General features: G+C 35.8%; 1 protein-coding gene across 50 annotated transcripts in view; it reads right to left on the bottom strand.

The window, feature by feature from the left end:
- Positions 1-22,887, bottom strand: part of COL25A1 (collagen type XXV alpha 1 chain) — a 430,187-nt gene that overhangs the window by 67,738 nt on the left and 339,562 nt on the right. For 38 of the 50 annotated variants that reach the window (XM_054554264.2, XM_054554273.2, XM_054554280.2 and 35 more), the window contains 5 exons: positions 22,638-22,664; positions 20,152-20,196; positions 13,199-13,231; positions 12,729-12,764; positions 7,686-7,730 (listed from right to left, as the gene is read on the bottom strand). In XM_054554264.2, the coding sequence (XP_054410239.1) occupies positions 7,686-7,730; positions 12,729-12,764; positions 13,199-13,231; positions 20,152-20,196; positions 22,638-22,664 (186 nt within the window). The remainder of the gene's footprint in view (positions 1-7,685; positions 7,731-12,728; positions 12,765-13,198; positions 13,232-20,151; positions 20,197-22,637; positions 22,665-22,887) is intronic. The other 12 variants (XR_008524677.2, XM_054554287.2, XM_054554298.2 and 9 more) reach the window with 1 other exon arrangement.

A 22,887-nucleotide genomic window follows, 5' to 3' on the forward strand; every position in this document is an offset into this window, starting at 1 on the left:
TGTGTCCTGGAAATCTCCAACTAGATCTACTCTTGGGACAAACAGAACAATCTAAACAATGTATTATCTAACCCTTAAAATCAGTACAGAACTATGATTTAATCAAAACCTGGGGATAAAATATATATAACATTATTTATCAGAACCCTTAAGACAATCTAAAATTTTAATTACTAACACGTAATAGCTGGCATCCTGTTCTGTTCCCCAAGCCACATGCTAACCAGTGACTGAATGGGTTGTCCGCAATATGGATATCTCAGCCCTGTTGGTGTTATAGCATAGGACTAATGCAGCTTCAAATTCCAAAATGAAGACAAATTTGGTCTAATTTTCTGGTCTTCTCCTGGATATTGCATTTGATTTCTTCCTGAATTATTTCATGAGTTTTATCCTTTGGTTATTCTTAACATTAATTAATAGCTCACCATCAATGAGTTAAAAAACCAGGTCTCAAAACTAAGACTATAGCACATTTCCCTTTGTTGACCTGGTAGAAAAGATGAATAATAGAACAGCTGTGATTTTGGCAACTAACCTGGGGTTCAGTTAGGAAAGAAGAAATGCTATTAATTCAGGACAAAGCACAGTGTAGGCCTGACAGTAAACTGCTGGGAGCAGCCGCAAGCTGAAAATCTGACACAGGCTGCTTATTTGAACAAAAGATTTAAACAGCCAGGGTGCATACAGATACAGAAGCAAGTCTGTGGAGAATAACTATAGCTGAAATCAGAGGTGTATCTTCACATGACCAACTACGGAGGGCCTCATCGTCTCACATTGATCTTTCCATTTAGGCAGTCATAACTTCAATCTTGTAGTATAAGCTCAGTGACTATCAGCTACAGTACCTAACGTGCACTATATTTGAAACAGGATCCTCTTTTTGCATGAAACAAAAAGTTCCATTGTCGATTAGTGTATGAGCATTAAACCTTTCTCTCTCTCCTTTCCTCTTGTGTCCATAAACTGGCTATATGTACACACAGAAATGACGTAAACTACAGAAGATTTAGCTATAAGAAAGTGGGTCCTATTCGTTCTATATAAGATAGATACCTTTAAGGTAAGATTTTTGACTGAAGCCACTTCTCCTCAACTCCTTTGCTATTACTTTTAAAAAATTCAAATAGGCTACTGAGATAGCAGCTTAAATACTGTCTTCTGGCCAAAAAACAATAAACTAACAAATAAAAAAAAAAAAACCACATGAACAACTACCATCTCTAGAAGCCACAAGGGAAACAAACAAAAACTGGTCTTCTATTTTACAGAAAGGCAAGGCAAAGCTGGAAAATTCCTAGGAACATGACATTTCTAAAATCTAACAATGACCATCAAAGGTCTCATTAAGTCTTAGAATTCAATAATAAAATCTTGACTGATTTTTCTTCAAACCCATATGTAATACATAGCAAGAAAGTATTTCAGGTGACCTTATTTTATCTTCTAAAATGGTTATTGGGACAGTTTACTTAACACTCTTTTGCCAATTTACATAATAATGAGAAGAATCCACAAATACTTAGATGGGATTATTAGTCAATGTAAGAAAGGAGACAGCTTCATTCATACAGAAATGACTCATCAGGTGTTTCTCTATAAAATTCCAGAATTTGCCATCTGCTAAATGGAATGGTGGCCGGAATGTCCTGACTGATTAGCTGTTGCCCATAGAGAAATCTCTGGGTTTTTTCATTTTACCATTGGTTTTATTTTTATAAGTCATTATCAATTAAAGGAGTAAAAAAATTACTTTTTAACCCCTCTAAAAAAGCCTCTAGTATACCAGGTTAAAGCAGGTAATGTTTTCCATGATATTTATTACCCCTGAGAAGATCCAGTTTTCATTGCCCAATAAATAGTACAGCAGGGCTTGAAAAATATGTGCTGATCTGCCTGGGTGCTAAAAGCATCACCAATAATTTTGATTAACGTGCCTTGACACTGAATGCATTAGCCATATAATATTCTTCTTGCTTAAAGGCTAATTAGAATTCAAGGCAGCATGATACCTGCTTTTGAGGATTACAGTAAGAACATTTGTTGTAATAAGAACCACCAGGCAGCCAGTTTTGGTAATGATTGATATGTAAAATTATTGAGGGGAAAAAAGAATGAGAAAGTAGAGTCTGCCCCCAAAACATTTATTTCCTGTAAGGATCAAATTTTAGTATAAATTAAAACATCTTGGTGGCATTGATGAAAATGAACTATAATAGCAGGTTTATTTAAAATCCAGAAAACATACCTTTCTGACTTTTTTTTCTTAACTGGCTTACATCATGAAAGCATATTCCTTGTATTTATTGGAGGTTTCATTCTGGCAGCTAAAAATCTCTGATTTCTGGTTATATGAGTTTCCTAATTTGACTCTCCAATTATTCAACTTCTCAGATGAACTTTGTGCAGAGAGGAAATAATTATAAGTAACAATAACACAATGTTATTCGTTTAACCAGTACTCCATTTTCTTTTTCTCCTTTAGGAATTCATTTCACATCCTATGTTGCTTCCAGAAGTTTTTCTCTGCTATTTTTAAAATGTGATTTGATGTTTGTGAGGAAGGAACCTCATCTCTGGTGGATTTAGAAGATAAGCTTCTATTAGATTACTGAGCACTGTACTTAATCCCAGGAATGCCAGAGTAAATGCTTCTGCCACCTGTAAAAGCTAGTCTTTATATAATTTAGTGGCAAGAATGATTTCATATGCTGGGATATAAAGAGTTAGTTACTGCCTCATACCCTCCTAGTCCCCAAGTTCTTGATCTTAATGTCAAATTTTCACTAATGTGGAAGCCAGAACAAAAATATCAAGCTTTGAAGCATGATACTACTGTGAAAATGTATTTGCCACTAAAATGATTTCATATGTTTTTTACTGTATTACATCTCCCTTACTCTACGTTTTTTTTCCCCTCAATTTGCTTTCTGAATATGGTGAAATAAACTGATGGTATATGGGTTTTTTTGTTCGTTTGTTCTTTTTGAGATGGAATCTCGCTCTGTTGCCCAGGCAGGAGTGCAGTGGCATGATCCCGGCTCACTGCAGCCTCCACCTCCCAGGTTCAAGTGATTCTCCTGCCTCAGCCTTCTAAGTAACTGGGACTACAGGCATGAGCCACCACACTCGGCTAATTTTTGTATTTTTAGTAGAGATGTGGTTTCACCATGTTGGCCAGGCTGGTCTCAAACTCCTGACCTCAAGTGATCCACCTGCCTCGGCCTCCCAAAGTGCTGGGATTACATGTGTGAGCACCGTGCCCGGCCTGGTGGTACATGTTGAAAGAAGGAAAAGCAAGTGCTGAAAATCTATATTTATTTATTTATTTTTTATTTTTTATTTTTTTTGAGATGGAGTCTTGCTCCATAGCCCAGGCTGGAGCGCAGTGGCACAATCTTGGCTCACTGCAACCTGTGCGTCCCGGGTTCAAGCAATTCTCTTGTCTCAGCCTCCCCAGTAGCTGGGACTACAAGTGCCTGCCACCACGCCCAGCTAATTTTTGTATTTTTAGTAGAGATGGGGTTTCACCTTGTTGGTCAGGCTGGTCTCAAACTCCTGACCTCAGGTGATCCACCCGCCTTGGCCTCCCAAAATGCTGGGATTACAGGCGTGAGCCATTGCGCCCGGCCTAAAAATCTATATCTATGAAAAATGTCTTGGGTTAGGTAACATTGACTGGAGCCTGGAGAATTTCCATCATTACATGTCAAGGTTTGCTTTTACTTTTCCTGTGAACAGAACCAGGAAGAAGAACATTGACAGTGCCATGTCCTATCCCCATAACACTGTGCTTCTTCATCCTTTGTTCCTGGGATACATTTGGGTAATAGGAAAAGGGTATAGTGTGATGTCATGTTTGGAGAAAAAGCAGGTGATCCTGACTGCTCTTAAAGTAACACCCACTCATCACTGCAAAGGAGTTTTCGGAATTTACATTTACTAACCTACAGAGTATACATGGCTTTACATCCTACAGGTTAAAATTACATGAGGAAAGATTGTATAGAACATGTGCATAACCAATGTTTCCAATATTTTGAGCTGCCCCAAAAGAAAGAGATAACAATAATCAAAACTGATATAGCATTTACTACATGCTTGGCAATACTTTAGGAATTTTACATGTATTACTGCATTTAATTTTCACAACAATTCTCTGAGTTATGGTCAATGAGTCCCATCTTATGAGGAAACTGAAGTACAGACAGATGATAGAAGTTGCCCCACATTATGTTATTGATAAGGGGCGGACAAGGATCTGCACATTGGTGGTCTGTTATGAAGTCTGCTCTATCCTGCTTACTGCTAGGGCAACATAACCATAGAAAGGGGGTAAGTAATGTATTTACATTTTTCAGAGTAAGTGTAGAGAGCAAAGCCTAAGAAAATAGGAACTTAGAATCTTACTCTTTTATGTGATATCAGAAAAGCTGGTTACAATAATTTTACCCATTAAAAATATGTGAAAGCTTGTTTCAGAAACTAATTTTCTGGGCTCAAATCTTATTCCAGAAGATCAATGTCTACATGGTACATTGTACATAATTTAATTTTCCCAGTTGAACATCGTGACACTATATGAACCATGAATGCACGAAATAGGAATTCCAAATGTCTTCCATATGGTAAGAGGACTTTTGGATACTTCTGCAGGAAGCTTAAGAGTAGCTCGAAATTAAGTTATGCCTGTTCTTAGTGACTTTGATTATGTATGCCTAAGGTATTAGCACTCTTCTCTGAGTGGGACCTTGAGGTGATAGATAGATGAGTCTGCTGTCTGTATTTAGGCACTTTGCTCATTTCCTGAGAGCTGTGGAAGGCATGTGGATGCTCATTAAGTTTCCAACCATTCCCCGAGAGCAACAGCTGGTGAATCAAAGCTTCCCTGGTATGTCATGGCTGGTTTCCTCAAAGTCTTGGAAATAACGGATGGCATTCACATGCTCTCTGTAGCACCAACAGATAAGAAGGAGGTGAATAGCAACAGGAAGCATTTCCAAAGCATAAAGAAACACACAGGTCTAGGAAGATTATGAGTAATGTGCTTGCTACCACACATTCTATATCCATACATGGTGGTTTCACCTTTTAAATACTGTTACTCATTCAAACTATGAAATCATAGTTAACTGTCCTGTGGTGGCTACCTAATAGAAGAAATGTAAATTAAAGGAAAAAGAACATTCTAAGCTAAGAAAACTATGTCATAAAATTATAAGTCTTTAACTCTACATTTATAAATATCCAATGACCACTAATAGTTGTGATGTATCTTTAAATTGTCTCCTTTTCAAAATTACTAATTTATAGTGAGCACTGACTACATTATAAGGAAAGCATATCACCCACATCCTGATTAGAGAAGACAAAGCTTATTAAACCAAAAATAGAGCCTAAGATTTAAATCAAATACCAGATAGTTAGCCAACAGTACTTGATAATTATGTAGAAGAGTATGTTTAGTGATTGATGAAAAGAGTTTTTGTCAATTAATAGCTTCTTTTCACTATAGTCAGCAGTCAAGGGAAGAAAAACAAAAGAAAATATCAGAGCTACCTGACCTCGACAAACTCCATCTGGCCATTTCCTAAGACCTGAGGAATAAAAGCATTTGCTAGAGGTGGCAAATCGTTTAACATCCCTCCCAACTTCAAAAAGCTCAAAACATTCTGACTAGTCCACAGATGACTAGGCAAATTCCGAGGGTCCAGTGGGATATTTTTGTGATGGAGGACATAAGACTTAAGTAAGATGATAAATAGTATAATCAAAATTGCTTTTTTTTTTTTTTCCTTTGGAGGGAAATAATCAATTGCACATTCTCAAGTACTCTCTCTCTCCAAGAAAGTGCTTCAAGTTCAGAAGGGACAACTAGATTTCAAAGCACGGAGGTTCCTGAAAGAGAAGCTGGTACCCCGATAACCTACAAGCACTTGCTGCAGCAAACTGCTTAAGCCCTTCTTTTTAAATGCCTTCCCCTTTATTTATAATGTTATTTTTGATTAATGCTGAGTATCACTTTCTTATCACTTTAAACAAATAGTTTTTAAATTTTTATGATCTTCCCATTATTTGTAAAAAGCCATCTTTTTGTGTGTGTGTGTTACTAAGAAATGTCATAATTTAACTCTATAATATGAAACCACCTATTAATTTGTGAAGTTATTTTTGCTAAATATCAAATGATAAGGAAGTGACTTCAACTCTTTAGTAAACTGTTGTCATCGAGTGTTACTTTTTCACCAAAGAAGCCAAAGACTAAAAATCTATTAAAAGGACATATCTGAACTTTTATGATACTAATCTAGAAACATCAAACAAAAAGATAGAACTAAAATTGCTGAATGTCAACCAAGAAGATATAGCTTTCATGTCTATCAATTGTACCAAATATACTCATAAAATATTATACATATCATATGACCTCTGAGAACTCAATAATATATCCTAAAATCATATTATTTCACGTAACTCACACTCCAAACAGAACCTTCATAAAACAGTATACACAACTCTCATACTAGAAGTAGGAATGTTAACTTTATTTATTTTTCTTTTTTAGAGACAGAATCTCACTCTGTTGCCCAGCCTGGAGTGTAGTGGCGTGATCTTGGCTCACTGCAAGCTCCATCTCCCGGGTTCAAGAGAGCCTCCTGCCTCAGCCTCCTGAGTAGCTGAGATCACACTCGGATAATTTTTTTTGTATTTTTCATAGATACAGGGTTTTACCATGTTGGCCAGGCTGGTTTCGAACTCCTGACCCAAATAATCCGCCTGCTTCGGCCTCCCAAAATGTTAGGATTACATGAGCCACCATGCCCGGCCTAGAAATACTAAGTTTAGAATGGACTAATGTACAACAGAGATTGATTCAAAACTTTGTAAGATGAGAACAACAAAAGAAAATGTATTTGCATTATGTTAACCCCTATTAAGTAGTTCTAGAATATATTTTAAAAGTTTTAAAATAAGAAGCTGATTTTAAAGGAGCAACTATAGCTAAGACAGTAGAACTTTAAGTCTTGTCAGTTGCCATGCAAAAAGTTTCAAAACATTTTTAAAAATGTTTTTAACATTTTTAAGTGGTTTATACCCATTTAAAACAAATGTTTTCAAACTAAGCTTTAAGCAATTATTTCAAAAGATATTTAGAAAGTTTATGGGGACAGTGTATGTGTTGGGTGAAAATATTTTAGTAATATGATTTGTACTTTGCAGTGATAATTATTGAGAGGAAGTAGAAGATAAATGTTTTAGAGAGATTACTATAATGAGTGAATCACAAAAACAGCTGCCTAAATGTTAGCTTTATGGGGATGTTAAGACTCTAATTCTGATCAAAATCTGATAGGGTCTTAAGAATAAAACTAAAATGTGAAGGTAAAGAGACATTTTAGACTTTAAAGAATTCCTGTGACTTCAAATGAAGGGACATTTATGTTTATTTAAGGGGCAGTAGCAAGTTAAATGGAGAAATAAACAATCCATATTGCCATGGCAAACTTTAGAGGTATCTGTGCTTAATTTTTAATTTAAAAATTTAGTTAGTTGAGATGGCTGGAGAGTACTTAGAGAACAGCATTCTATTTTTAGTTTTCATTTTTCCCTATTTTCCTCCAATTTGGATGAATCTCATAATTACAGTTCTGTGAAGCCAAGACTGTCCGTGCAGTATTTACCTTTATCCCCGGAAGTCCAGGAAGCCCAGGAAGCCCTGGTTCACCCTACATAGGAAAATCATATAGCATTATAGAATGATATTCACTCAGTCACAATATCTGGAGAAAAACATGGCAAATGTTCCTAGCTCAATATTTTCTGCAAAGATAAATAAAAAAACCGTCTACTTTCAAAAAGTTTGATGAGATTATACAATTCAGTCAACTCTTGATTTAGAAATGGGTTGACCACAGACTTTTCGGGATTTTCTCTCTTCCTTTCAGTTCACTGCACATTGGTATCTCTGTCAGATGGCGAGAAAGAGGAGTCAAAAGAGAAGAAACTCCCATATTTCATTATTTCTTCATTAAATGATTTGCTGGGGAAGCTGAATCTATTTGCCCAAATGAAGATAATGTGTGCATTTCAACAATGCATCCTATCCCAGTATTCCCTCACCTTAGATAATCAAGAGTTGGCTGTATGAACAGATGGTCACATCAAAACAATATTCATTAAAAGTCTTCCTCACTTAAAAAGTATAGTAAGTTTTCCTTTTCATTCCTGAATGATGAGAAGATAAATGAATACTTAAGATTAAACCTAACTCCAGTCTGTATTTCTGACAATTGTTGAGTCTGAGCAACCCTGCTTAGCAGCTTAGGGCTAATGGTACTATGCAGCTGTTGCTGAATACAGGTTTGAGATTAAGTAGTACATTTTGGGTGAGCATATTGGAGTCAAGATTAACCTTCTCATTTTCACAGAGTTGTCTACATTATTTTAAGCCCAAAGAATGATAACAAGAGGTTCCATTGCTTAGAAAATCTCCTGAATTCTACTAAAGAAGTATAAAGGAATCTCAGGAGAAAATGAAAGTCCTCTCTGTTGGACTGAAGTGACTATTTTTTGTGGAAATACCATTTGAAGGCAAAAGGGTGATACTATTTCGTGATGGCCGGTTAGTGGGATGACAGCTATACTAAAAGACACAGGAGCATTAAACTAACAGTGAAGTGACAAAAGAAAGCACTTCCTTTCATCTAATGCTTTGACAGTCCTCATTTCAAGGAACATCCACTAAGTCCAAACAGAAGTTTCATCTTTAGTAGTATTACTTTCAAATTATGAAGCACCATAGTTTGTTCTGGTGTTATCACAAAGTGATGTCTGAGACTGCTTGTTAAGCTGTGTGATTATACCAAAAAAGGACAATGGTTTTCTTGATGATTTAGGTCAAAGTTACTTCAGGAATGCAGAAGAAAAACGATTCTGTCTGAAACTATATAAATGAGGGTTTGCGTTGTGAACAATAAGACTAAAATGAGATTAAGCCAGAGGAGAAAGGCTGATTATCAAGAACTTGTTATTCCATTCAAAGAATGTCCAAGTAGATTAAATTTCACACAGATATAACATTATATATTTGATCTTCTTTTACTTTCTCTTTTACCTTTCAATTAATGAGTTTAAGAGGATCCAGTAAAAAGAGCTTGTATATATTTTTTGCTGAAAATTCTCTTTTACGTTAAAAAAAAGTATAAGGCCCTTGAAAACAGTAAATTGCAATAGAATATACAATTAATAAAAGTAAACATATTGATGGCAAATCTATAGCTTTGTATTCTTTCAGAAAAGTCCCCCCAAACTCATTTTTGCAGACATTCTATCTGAAACATTTGTGGAAATATGTAGGTTGTAACATTATTGTCCAACAGGTGTTCTTGTCACCTCCTTTCCTCCCACCAAATGAAAGGATTGAATGACTACTTTAAAGAAAGATATTTATTTAGACATGCATGCATACATAGACACACACCCATGTTTTTAATCAAGAAAAAGATGTGTAAGACATTATGGAATATTTTATAATGTAGATTGACTACTTACAGAGATTGAGCATTTAACTTTTCTCTACATCATATGTGTACTACGTATGTGTGTTAAGTAATAAATGTATTTTTTAGTGAACAGATACTTAGAAATTCGTATTTCTCATAGTTTTCATATTTCATAATTTGACCTTTCAAGTTTACGTTTATTAGTTGATATGATGAAAGATTATAATACATGTAATGTTACCCTTTGTGGAACATCGCCTAACATTTTTAGAAAGACATTTTTTTTCCTATATAAATCCTCTGTCTTTATACCATAAAAGGTTATCTTCTAACTAGGACAACTGTGTCTAACCCACAGCCCACGGGCCACATGCAGCCCAGGATGGCTTTGAATATGGCCCAACACAAATTCATAAACTTTCTTAAAATGTTATGAGATTTTTTTGTGTGATTTTTTTTTTTTTTTTTTTTTTTTTTTAGCTCATCAGCTATTGTTAGTGTTAATGTAGTTTATGTGTGGCCCAAGACAGTTTTTCTTCCAATGTGGCCCAGGGAAGACAAAAGATTGGACACTCCTGAACTAGGTGGTAGCTTTTCAGTTAACTTCTCCATTCTTGCCTATTCCTGGGCTCAAGGGCTTCTCTCAAGAACTCAATCTGGGGATGCACAGCCCAAAATCTGGGATCAGATCTTGGTCATAATTAGGATTTGATTCGTTATCCCATTCAAAGGGGATATCAAAATAAATCAAAAGTGTAACATATCTGTGTAAAGCTTAACCTTCAGGTTTAGACTTTTGCTTTTTTCCCCTTCTTTTCACCTTTCACTCTCCATTACAGGAGCACCTCAAAATCAGGACTCTGCCTTCATCTCATGTCCCTGCTAGAGTGCCCTAAATATTTCCAGAGAGTTTAACTGTGAGGGGCCCTTCTGATAGGAGATCAATTTTACTCCTTTAAAATTAAAATATTTATTTTTAAAAGATGTGGGAAAGTTAGGAAGGAAAGAATTAGGTGATGAAACACAAAACTTATTTTATAAATCTACACACTCACTCTACAAGCACATATATGCACTCCAACTCACACATCAATCACATACTGAACGCTTGAGGCTATAAAAGAAAGAAAATCGAATGGAATTATTCCTACATTATGAATATAACTCTAGATCTCAAACTCTCATGCTGAAAAAGACCACACGGTGGAAAGCTAACTCATGAGCTTTTTGCTGTGTCACAATATTCTGTACTTTTCTGGGAGTGTCTCTGACACAGGAGCCTAAGCGCCAATGAACCCCCAGCATGGCTTCTCAATGGAGAAGAAAATGCCGTGGAAGATCTCTTGAAGGAATTCTGTACTCAGTTCAGTTTATTTTTCTAATCTACATCAGCAGCAAGCATGGACATAATTTACTTTTAAATCAGTGTTGGGCTAAGTATTGCCAAATCCCGATATTAGACAAAGGAAGTCATAATATTGTGGGAAAGTGGGATTGTATCAAAGGGTAGAATCTGGCCCAAATATTAATGAAAAAGATGATGCTCACTTTAGGGCACATACTCATTCAGGAGGACTGTAAGCTTTTAAGGATTCTACCCCTTCTCTCAATATAGTTTAAAACTGGTTTTTAGTGCAATGCGAAGGAAATCCAGTGATCCCATGAGTAAATCTATAAACTTCCAGAATGAATCTGAACTGTATTTCTAAGCAATCATTATGATAAGGCAATGTTTTATTAAGTAATTGAAAATCTATTTGAATACTCCACTCTGAAAACAGTGTAAACTATACGAGATTATAGCAGGTTTGTTTTGGTTTATCTTTTAGAGACACAACTGTCTTACAGACTTTTTAGCAAAACACAGACTTGGAGAGCAGTAGAAACCTAGCCTTTAAATTTGAAAGACTAAGGGACCTAAAATTAGACTGTCTGAGAAGATCAGTTGCTTTTTCAAACCAAAGCAGACCATGGATCTCTGTATCACTAATTCCAAATTTCTTAAATAAGGAATTGATAGGAAATCTTAGAAAATAAATAGTAAATTTTGCAGAGTTCTGCTAGGCTCTTTGAAAGAGTCTCAACTTTATCTAAAACTGGGCCTAATGAGTCATTGCTTAGACTCTTAGTTTTAAGAGAAAAATCTGTTTTTAAATTAGAGAAATGTTAAAAGAATTGAAAGACCTCCTCAAAAATTATGTCCATCCTAAGTGTTTAAAATGAAGCAATTATCCTCTCAATGACTTCAAGAAGTTGGAAACATTATTTTACTACATCTTAAGGTTCCAAAATACAAGAAGGGATTTATTCTCTCTTCCCTTTTCTGCTAATGAGGTAAATTTTATTTTTCTATTCATATGTTTATCTACAACATCAGCTACTGCTAGACAAAGGCAGAGTCATGATGTTTAAGAGATTTAACCTAATATAGAATCCACATTTACTTGCTAGCTACATCTGTGGTCTAAAATCTGACTGTATGGGCATTGATATCCAAATGCTCAGACGATAAAGTGCTAGCATGTGTTTCCTGTTTCAGACTCAAATGAGAGTATGAATCCAAACATATTCACTGCATGTCTTCTAATTTATTGCTAAAGTGACATACAAATAAAACAACAAAAACTCGTGTATCCATAAAATGGTATGGCTAGTGCCTCTAATTAAAATTTAGTTCATTAACAAATTTAGTGTGTATAACAGCAGTCATGGCACAAGTAGATACGAATCACATAAAAAATTATCAGTATGGAAGCATTTGCAATGATAGGAAAAGGAATATAATTCATAAAGAATTGTGCATCACTATTGAGACAGTTTAATGACAGTTAGATAGAAACAGCAAAGCAACACAGCCAATTATGGACATTTTTTTTCTATTAAAAAGTTATTTAAAAAAAGATAGAAACATGCAGATTACCATGAAGCATGCAGGATAAATAGTTGGCATTCCAACCCACCTGATCTTTGTTAGTTTCAAACAGCTAAGTACATGCAGACTTTATTTCACAAAGCATCTTTTACATATATAAAGTTTGTTTGCATATTGTGCTATGGTCATCATCAAGACCTTTTAAAATGCAAAACAACAATAACACTCTGTAATGCAAAACATGAAAACCGAATCACTTTGTAATAATTGTTTTCATATTACGCAGTGGATGGTAGATATAAAATGGTGAATATGAGACAGTAAGAACACACTAGAGATAGAGATATTACCTTTTGCCCTGGACGACCAGATTCCCCAGGTTCTCCCTGGCCAAAGAAAACCAAAGATGAAAAAGATGGTCTTACAAGAATTTTCTAAAACCCTTAGGCCTCTGGGCACCATCACAGGGATGGCCTAGCCCCCTTCTTCAACCACATGTCTTTTATTTCCTTTATCCTGCGACTCTACATCTCACTAGACATAGGGATTTTTTTTTTTTGGCTGTAAATATAGCTATAGTTCACATATAAATCACATTTCCATAAAAACCAATCAGAAAGGGAAGAGAATGCAAGACTTCTTATTTAAACCTTCATCAAATTTCCCACAGATATTCCCTATTGTTTTTGGAAGCCCAGTTATTGCAGAATAACAGCAGAGTTATAACCATCAAAGTTGCTAAAAAGGGAAAGAAAGTAGAGGCCTATAAAAATTAGAACTGTAACTCCTGGAGTATAAATACTTGCAAGGTTATAGTTACCTTAATTCCTGCAGCAGATGATCCAGGGTCACCCTAAAACGAAACGCAGGAGAGATTATGCCACAAGTTACAGGAATAGGAAACATCACAAGCACTCAGAGAGCCATCACCAACACAGGTACTCAAAGGGTACCTCATGACTAATGGGCCTAACTATGTTCCATAAGACTTTGTATCAATATCTCAGCTGTTAAGATGTCAACAATTTCCAAGATAAACAATGTACTTCCTAAAAACTGGGTTTACTTCGCATGCAGATACATAAGGACTACATTCTGTGAAATAAACATATGAATTTCTTCCCTTGATACAGTGCTAAAAATACATTGTGAAGCAATAAATTACAATTTAGGGATATGGAACTTTTGGCTTTCTCTATTCCTGGAATTTATTAATGCCATCAGCTATCATTTACTGGGAGTTCCCTGACCCTTTTGCTCTTCAGCAAGTCAAGGTTCAACAGATGAAGTCAGAGGTTAATGATGTCGAGTTAGAAAAAGCCACGCAGCAGATCAGTTTGTTTTCCTCATGAAGCACTGTCACAGTTACAATGGGCATGTTTTTTCCAGCTTTACACTTATTTCATTGTAACTCAGGCACCAGGAAGTTACAGGATAATGGATGACTTGTGGGTGAGGGGGACACATGTGAGCTCTGAGAGAAAGTCTTGAGACAGAATCTGTTTTTTTAAAAGGCACTGTATTCCAGCCAGATTTCACAGAGGGTGAATACTTCTCTAAAGCAAATGTGTTATAAATAAGCAGATAGGAACTAATGGGGAAAATAATATGGAGGGTAGCTGGGAATGTTGCTTATTTCTGAAATGAAGTCAGCAAAGGGCCTAGAATTTCAAGTTCCTTCTAGCCCTCTCTGTCTCATGAATACACTAGAAGGAAAAAGAAAAGGTCATTTGAAACTGTCAAGAAAATAGAAACAGCCACAGGAGGGAGGCACATATTGGGATTTCCTCAGCTGTCTCATCTGTACAAATGCTCAAGGAGCTCCAGGGGCCCATTTCCTTGTTCTAGATTCCAGAAGCTGCTCATCAATCTCTTTTAGAGACAGACATAAGGCCTCAGGCCTCTGTACATGGGCCACTTGCCAGCTCCCTCAATTTCTCTCCCCTCTGCCCATGGCTGGCTTTGCCTCAAAGACCCCTTCACCAAGCAGCCTAGACACATCAGACGCATGCCCCTCATGTACACATCTTACTCCGTAGCATCATGCTCTGTTCATGTCCACCGCAGCTCACTTTCTAATTGGCTATTTATGTTTCCTGCCTATTCATTGTCTATCTCTCTGTTAGACAGTTAGCTGCGTGTGAGCAGATTCTGGATCTATTTTTATTCAGTTCCTAGGCCCATAGTATATGCTCAATACATGTATGGTGAACGAATGAACAAATCTCAAAAAGAATTTTTAAACAGGTTAACTGTCAAGGATCAAAATGTAAATTCTTCAGGAAGGGGAAAAAAAAGCTTAGGAAAGAGAAGGAAATAGCAAATTAGCTTGTTAAGTAAACCGATAGTTATGTGAGTTTCTTTGACATCTATAATTGCTATTCCTCCTGTTGAAAATTAAAATATAACTAAACATAAAAAAGAAGAGGACCCTAATACTGTCTTACTGTAGAATGAGACTGATTTCTCTTGCCAATCATTAATATCCAAATGAGTTCCAAATGGGAAGCAACATATCCAATAAAAAGAATATTTATTTCTACTAAATTAAGTCTGAAAGCCATCAGTACCCAATGAATCAGGTTTGCAATATTTTATACAATAATATCTTTGAATTCATAAAAACAATTTTGACTCTACAAAGTTTCTACTTTATCTCATTTAAACCTCACAAAACTCTCATGAAATAAAGGGGGCAGATATTACTATTTCCATTTAATAAACAAAGATATCAAAGCAGCTAGAGGTTAAATGAATTTGGGGCTTCCTAAATTCTACTGCCGTGTTTTAGGATTTTTTTTTTAATACAAAAAAATTGTTGGCTTATTTCATTTTGACAACAGGACATAAAGGTTGTAGTAAACTTGTAAATACAAAGAAGCTGCTTGTATTAATTGTAGTTTAATTCAATATCTTAATGAAAAGCATCCAGATAATCCCTAATGTGAATAAAGACTAGATTTAGTTCTCATAAAAAGTGGATGAAAAGAAAAAGACAGTTTCTTGAAAGGCCAATATATTTGTGGAAATCTGAGCAGTTCCATTTGATGGACAACTAAGAGTGATTTTTTTTTTCTTTTTTAAAGACTTAGAACTGTGAAATCTCAAGGAATTTTTATATCTTTTAAGTGGTAACATGACTGCTGGAAGACAGTCATAAGTTAAACATTTTAAAGGATAATGCTGTAAGTAGTGGAAATAAAACAGTGTGTGTTTATAATCCTCCTTCCCCACAAAGTGAAAATGAATACTGGATTAAAGTAGGGGGAAAAACCCCAACTGCGTCTTAAGTATATTCTTAGCTTCATAAGTCAGTTGGCTTGGAAATAAAAATTTCTACACGGTAAGTTATAGATGAGGAAATACTATGAGAAGATACTTGAGATAAATGAATTTGACTTTACTATGTTTCATTCAAGCACAGTTTCCATTTTTGTTTGTTATTATTTTCAAAACAACACTCAGATAATTATATGTGTGTGTTAATAAGGCACATGTGGATATACGAAGTGAATGTAGTGACTTATTTTTATTAGTAATTCATTCATTCAACAAATACTTATCAAGCACCAATTGTGTGCCAGACATATCTATTAATAGATGCTGAGAGCTGGGAGGTAACTGTGAACAATGCAGTTATAATCCCTGTCCTTGTCCTGCATTACAATGATCATTTTCTAATATATGTAGTGCAAAAATATTATTGATGGAAAGCATGAAAGGTAATTTATTTTTTTCTTTCTTTCCTTTTTTTTTTTTTTTTGAAATCTGGTGTAGGAAGAGACTGTCATGTTTGGAAAATTCTGTGTCACTATGCATGCACAGAAGACACGATAAGAAAATGCATGGCTATCAATGGAATTATAAAGAGTGCTGTGGAGCATATAGCAGGTGACCTACCTAATCCAGAGGAGACTGAAGGCTGCTCCAGGGAAATGACTTATAAATTAAGTTTACAGCGGACTGAAGAATGAGTAATATTAGAAAGTAGAGAAGTGGTGATGAGGAGTCAGGGGGCGGAGGACAGACAGCAATAGTATTCTAAATTATGGGAATTGTGTGTGCTAATTAGGGAAGGCCCGGCACCGATTAGGGTGGGAGTGCCCACTGGGATAGGCCTTCAGGTGTGATTTTATGAAAAGAAGACAGTTTGGTTGGCTCCAAATATGATGTGGCTTCTGAAAAGGCTCAGAGGATGCAAGTCAAAGATGCATTTTCATACTTCACACTTCATACATGCATCTTTGCTATGTAGATGTGAAGTATGAAGATGAAGACAGTGTGAATACACATAGGAATGGAAACGGGGGAGAGGAGAGCAAAGAAAAAAAAAACAGGTAATGCTAAGAAAGTGAAGGCAGAGCTTTTGAACCAACAGACAGAATTGTGAAGAATAGAGTGATGTGGCCAAACCATTTAGTGTGCAGCACAAATACCCCATTTCGCACAGGGGAAAATAGATAAGAAATCAGTTTCTACATTTGTTGGTGGGGTTAACACTCCAAAGAGTGGGACATAATCTTTCAATAGTAACTCTATGCATGACCGAACTCCGTCGTTGGCAGGTTTACGCTCTTAAACCTAGGGTGTACCACAGTTGTTGGCCAGAGTGTGCTGAAGTTGCTGGCCACAGAGAAAACCCAGCCTAGTGGTTTTTATAGTTCTACAGTATTTCCAGATGACCAGTCTGGAAAGGTTTAGATTACTTTACCATCCAAAGGTGCTGAGTTGAATCAAAAGGAAAAAAAAATCCTATTAAAGTCAATCAATGACGTAATTTACTACATCAATGGCAGAAAAGAAGGATTTTTTAAAATTTTTACATCTCAAACTTGGTAAACGATGAATGAGTTTCACATACTGAACACAAAGGCCATGAGAAGAGTGTTTCCAACATGCTGGAAACAAATTATATGACAGAAGCAGGAAATGTTTAAAAAACACATCAAAAATTATATTCCAATTACAGCATTCTTGGGATAAATGCTACAGGTTGGATTACATATTATACACATTACAGATTCCTATTTACAATCCCCTGTTTAGACCCATTGAAGGTTTATAGAAATGATTTCCGTTTTAACTGAAGTATTTCTTATACTTAATTTCAGCTGACTAATAAAACTTTTTGATAAAAAAAGAATAACAATCTAGTTGATTTCAATTTCCATGTGGGAAGAAAAGCTAATATTTATTGAGAGTTTATTATGTGTGAGTCAGTATGGTAAATGATTTGCATTAATATATACAATAAGAACAGTATTCCTTTGAGATGACCTTGGTCTTTTCAAAGAAAAAAGCTGTTTTACCATTGTAAAATTAAATTTCAAAAAATTTAATTTTACAATATGATTAAAGAAACAATTATTGGCCTACATTCCAAAAATGAAACTTTAAAAAGACATCTTTTAAGCATAAAATTCTCTACGTAAATCCACATAGGCATAGTTCAGACGTAGTATAAATTTTTTTCACTTGAAAAAAATTGCCCTCTGTGTAGAATATTTCCTTTCTTTTAAGCAGAGGTTGGTAACTATGGCCAGATTCAGTTGGCCGCCTGCAAGACCCAGGAGCTAAAAATGGTTTTTAAAAATCAAAATAACAATAATAATTCATGACACATGAAAATTACATGAAATTAAAATTTCAGTGTCCAGAAATAAAGTTTTATTGGAACACAGCCTACTCACTTGTTTATGTATTGTCTATGGTTGCTTTCACGCCATAACAACAGAGTTGAGTAGCTGTGACGGAGACCACATGGCCCACAAAATCTAAAATATTTATGTTCTGGCACTTTACTGACTTCTGCTTTTAAGCAAAAACAAGCAAGTTAGATGTAACACCAGGTTTATATATTTAGGATTTCAAATTTTGACTTTGAGAGTAACAGGGTATATCATTGGTCTCATTTGTATTAAACAGATTCATGCCATATTTGATTGCAGCATGATACTTAAATTTGGCAGATAAATAAAATGGGCCTACAGCAGTGATACTCAACTGTGGGTGGCTTTGTCCCCCAGGTAACGTTTGACAATGCCTGGAGACATGTTTGATTGTCACAACTTGGGGGTGCTATAGGCATCTTGTGAGTAGAGGCCAAAAACGATGCTAAACATCTGAGGGCCCCGTAACAGAGAATTATCTGGCCCCAAATGCCAACAATGCTGAGGTTGAGAAACACAGATCTATAAGAAACTGAGCCCACTCTAATTTCTAGACTCCTCGAATATGAATATAATTGCTACTTGGTGACATTAATTCATTCCTACCACACATGCCATATTTATATTAATATTTATGAGAAGAAAAAAGATAAATTTATTTTTATTTTGTGGCTATGTTTTTATGACTAACCATTATCCATCTGTACTGTAATAATTTTCAAAGTGGAATAGTCTTAGTCTCAACTGTAAGGCTATATAAATAAATCTTCATCACTCAATTACTTATTTTGATTTAAATTAAAACCCATCTGACTTTTTTCTATTTTCAATTTCTTAAAAGATCTTCTTAATCTTTAAGACATAGCACAAGTGAAGTATAAGATCCTTCCTCTGTCAGAGGTATCTATAAAGTATGAATCCAAGCAAAAGCTATAACGACAGACTGAGGAAAAATAAGAAGAGAGGAGGCAGAAGACAAGCCACAAGACTACTGCAGTATAAATGCTAATAACGGTTTAAAAGACCCTTTGCCCCAGGACTGAATATGAAGCCTGACAAAATACCCAGATTTAGTGGAATTTGAATTGAGGTAAATTCTCAAGACTGCATTAGAGGGTCTAATCAAGTGACATTAACTTATAATCAAACTTTTCTTTTCCTGTTCTTTTTAAAATTATGATTTCAATGGGTTTTTGGGGGAACAGGTGGTGTTTGGTTACATGGATAAGTTCTTTAGTGGCAAGTTCCGAGATTTTGGTGCACCCATCACCCAAGCAGTGTACACTATACCCAATGTGTAGTCTTTTATTCTCACCCTCTTCCCGTACTTTTCCTAAGTCCCCAAAGTCCATTATATCATTCTTAAGCCTTATAATCAAACTTTTTTTTTTTTTTTTTTGAGACAGAGTCCCTCTCTCTGTCGCCCAGGCTGGAGTGCAGAGGTGCGATCTCAGCTCAGTGCAAGCTCCACCTCCCGGGTTCACGCCATTCTCCTGACTCAGCTTCCTGAGTAGCTGGGACTACAGGCGCCCACCGCCACGCCCAGCTAATTTTTTTGTATTTTTTTAGTAGAGACGGGGTTTCACCGTGTTAGCCAGGATGGTCTCGATCTGCTGACCTCATGATCCACCCGCCTCGGCCTCCCAAAGTGCTGGGATTACAGGCGTGAGTCACCGTGTCCGGCCTCAAACTTTTAAATCTCATTCCAATCCTCTGACATGTTCTCTCCTGAAACTGGTACAAACTGAATCACTTTAGGGCCTCTATTTTCATATCCCTGCACATAAAGGGAGTGTCCCATTTACACATGAATAAGTGTTTTAATTCCTGGAAAGCCATATTACTGAAAACTTAGCTACACATTTTCTATAATTTTTGATATATCATTTTACTTTGAAAATATTTTAATCTGTGGATAGGAGCTTGTGGAATAATCACCTTTCATAAATCAAATATTTAAATGTTTTCTAATCTTGGAGAATGATCTCCGACCTTTTCATATTAAGCAACTCTCACTCACCTCTCTAAAAATCCCCCATCTTCATAAACTTGAAATACATTTCTTGCTCATGTATGTATCCTTTCATATCTTACAAAACTGTACCTTTTCGCCTGTGTCACCCTTGGGGCCATTCTCTCCAGCGTCTCCCTGAGGAGGTGAGAAAGTGACACACGTAAAATACATTGGTGACATTAAGCAAATAATATTTTTCATTATTTTAAGCTTTCTTTCATGAACACTATATATTAAAATCTGTTGCAAATGCTCTATAGAGCTAATGTATTTATACTTGACCAGTTGTCTGATATCAATAAAAGAAATTTTACTACAACGAACATGGCTGAACAGTTTTAAACTATTCCACAGTATTAACAGAAAATACTTATCTGTCTTCCAATGCCTTATTTGGGCACTTAAAGCCATCTTAATTCTGTCTCTGCTCAAAGCTCCACTCAAACGAAGGCTTTCTCCTGACAGTTCCCTGAATATGCCATGGGCCTTACTAACTCTGAGGTCTTCTTCATACCATTCCTGTCATCTGGATCCTTCCCCTCTCTTTCCCTTTCCATCTGTATAAATCCTGCCCTGTCTTCAAGCATATCTCAAAATCTCCAGGGCCTCAAAGTACACGACAGGGCCCTCAAAACCTGTGGACTGAATATTTATTTATCTGGGCCTACATGGTTTGCATTTGTGAAATGCATGTTTTATGCTTTACTAGAAAAATTTTAAAAATCATAGTTTATGCTTTTTTTGTTGTTATTTTTGAGACTTCCTATGCCTGTTCCCTCACTGACATCTCTTTTCTGCCTACAAAGCAATGCATTAGGGAAATAAAGCATTCGTTTATTATGTTCCTTAAATTCTGAATTCTTCAATATAAGTCTTACAATATGTTATGTGGAAATGTTATGGACTTTGGAGCCAGTGAGACAGACCAGTTCCAGCACCTACTGGGCAAATGAGATTCTCTTTGCATCAGGTTTCTCCTGTGCAATGTAATGGAAAGGATAATTTACACAGTTGTAAGAAATAAGTACTACACTGTGTGTAAAGCAACTAGGGCAGTATCTGGCACATCATAAGCTATTAATGACAACAATGCATTACTATTCACATATTCCATAGGCTGGAATGCAGTCACTTTTCTATTACTCAAAAAGTTTCTTAAAATAGGACAGAAACTATTGATCATAACTTTCTTGGGAGGGGGGAGAAAGGAAGTTGGGAAGGCAGACCTTCACTTTTTTCTCTGTATTTTGTTTTATTCTTTCAAATAAGCATGAAGTTAGTCTGCCTGGGCATTTGTTTATGGTGACAAATACACTGCGGCAGGCCACAAGAGCCTGGGACACTTTCTCTGATGAACGCCTGGTATGGTGCTGATACTGCTCCTTTTCCCTCCTAATTTCTACACAAAAGTCACCCAGTGACTAATTAATTTCAGGTTAATTACCATGAACTGATTGGATGCTAAATAAATGTCCTAGTAATGTGTTATGAGGGATCTTTGATAGGCAGTTGATTTGCATGCTTTTTATAAAATTGCACAAAAATCCCTCTATTACAGAACAAAACAAACCAACCAACCTTCTTAGTAGGGAAAATGGCTCAGAGTAATTGCAAAGTGAAGGGTTTAACTGAGCTGCCCCCTCAGGAAACTGCCCTTTCCACCCAAGTATTTTGCTCTCCCTCCATTAAATAGATGGTTTTTTTTCTTTACAATGTTGAAAAATACAGTTATAATCAAGAATTTTTCTTGATCTTTACATAAACTTCTTCTGAGATTAGAGGTTATAATACTGATTTGTCGGAAGGACCATATCACTTACAAAGAGCATGATGTAGTAACTTGGTAGTTTCCTACTCAGCATATTTTTCAAACACTATTAAAATAAGTAGCATGAGAACCAGGAAAATAAGTATCGTAACATGCAATCAGAGCCTAAAAATAATCAGGACAGGCCCAAGTAAGAAAAAGAGTCTAGGAATAACTTAACATTCTGCTTTTCCTGTTTCTCTTTTTGGTTTTTATGGGAATTCTTTGTGGGCAACCTTCAGATAATTGCTGCAGGTAAACATCTGTATCCCTTTAACCTAGTGACATTAGAAGCAGTAGAGAGAGATGTGGGTGCTTGGAAAAGTATTAGAATGGCATTAGCAAGTAGGCAGACCAGATTTTGCAGGCCTATGGATTTTTTAAATCCATTTAAAAGCTTAAAAGCCTGACACAGAATGTTTAAATTTGCTCCCTTTCTCTTCATTATTAAATATTTGTTCTGAAGGTACATCGGCACCTTTCTCGTTATTTTTTAAAACTTTTTTTAACCCAAATTTTTGTCTATACATAAGAATCACACTATTTCCTCCTTCCACTAATTAACAGTTTGAAAAAACACAGGAGTCATTATATCTATATCTATATATCTATATCTATATCTATATCTATCTACCTACCTACCTATTAATCTACCCACCCATCCATCCATCCACCCATCCATTCATGCATACAGTTTAATTTGAGTACTTCTTTGGTATGCTGGTCGTGGGGAGTAGGGAGAGAGAAATACAGGCAGAATCATTCTTACCTTTTCACCTTGTTCTCCAGGTTCTCCCTGAGCAAAAGGACAGAGATTGGGTGACGTCAAATCATAAAACACCTAATTTTATTATCATTATTAAACAAAACAGATATTGAACTTACTAGGTAAATTATGCATGACACTTTCTATTTTGGCTACATGTAGTTGCTATATGAAAACAAATGATAAAATGAGTTTCCTGGAGAATTTGAGTATGAATATCAATTATCAAATGTAACCTTAATTTTTTGCTTTT

The sequence above is a fragment of the Pongo abelii genome, chromosome 3 (assembly GCF_028885655.2).
Source record: "Pongo abelii isolate AG06213 chromosome 3, NHGRI_mPonAbe1-v2.0_pri, whole genome shotgun sequence".
Lineage (NCBI taxonomy): Eukaryota > Metazoa > Chordata > Mammalia > Primates > Hominidae > Pongo > Pongo abelii.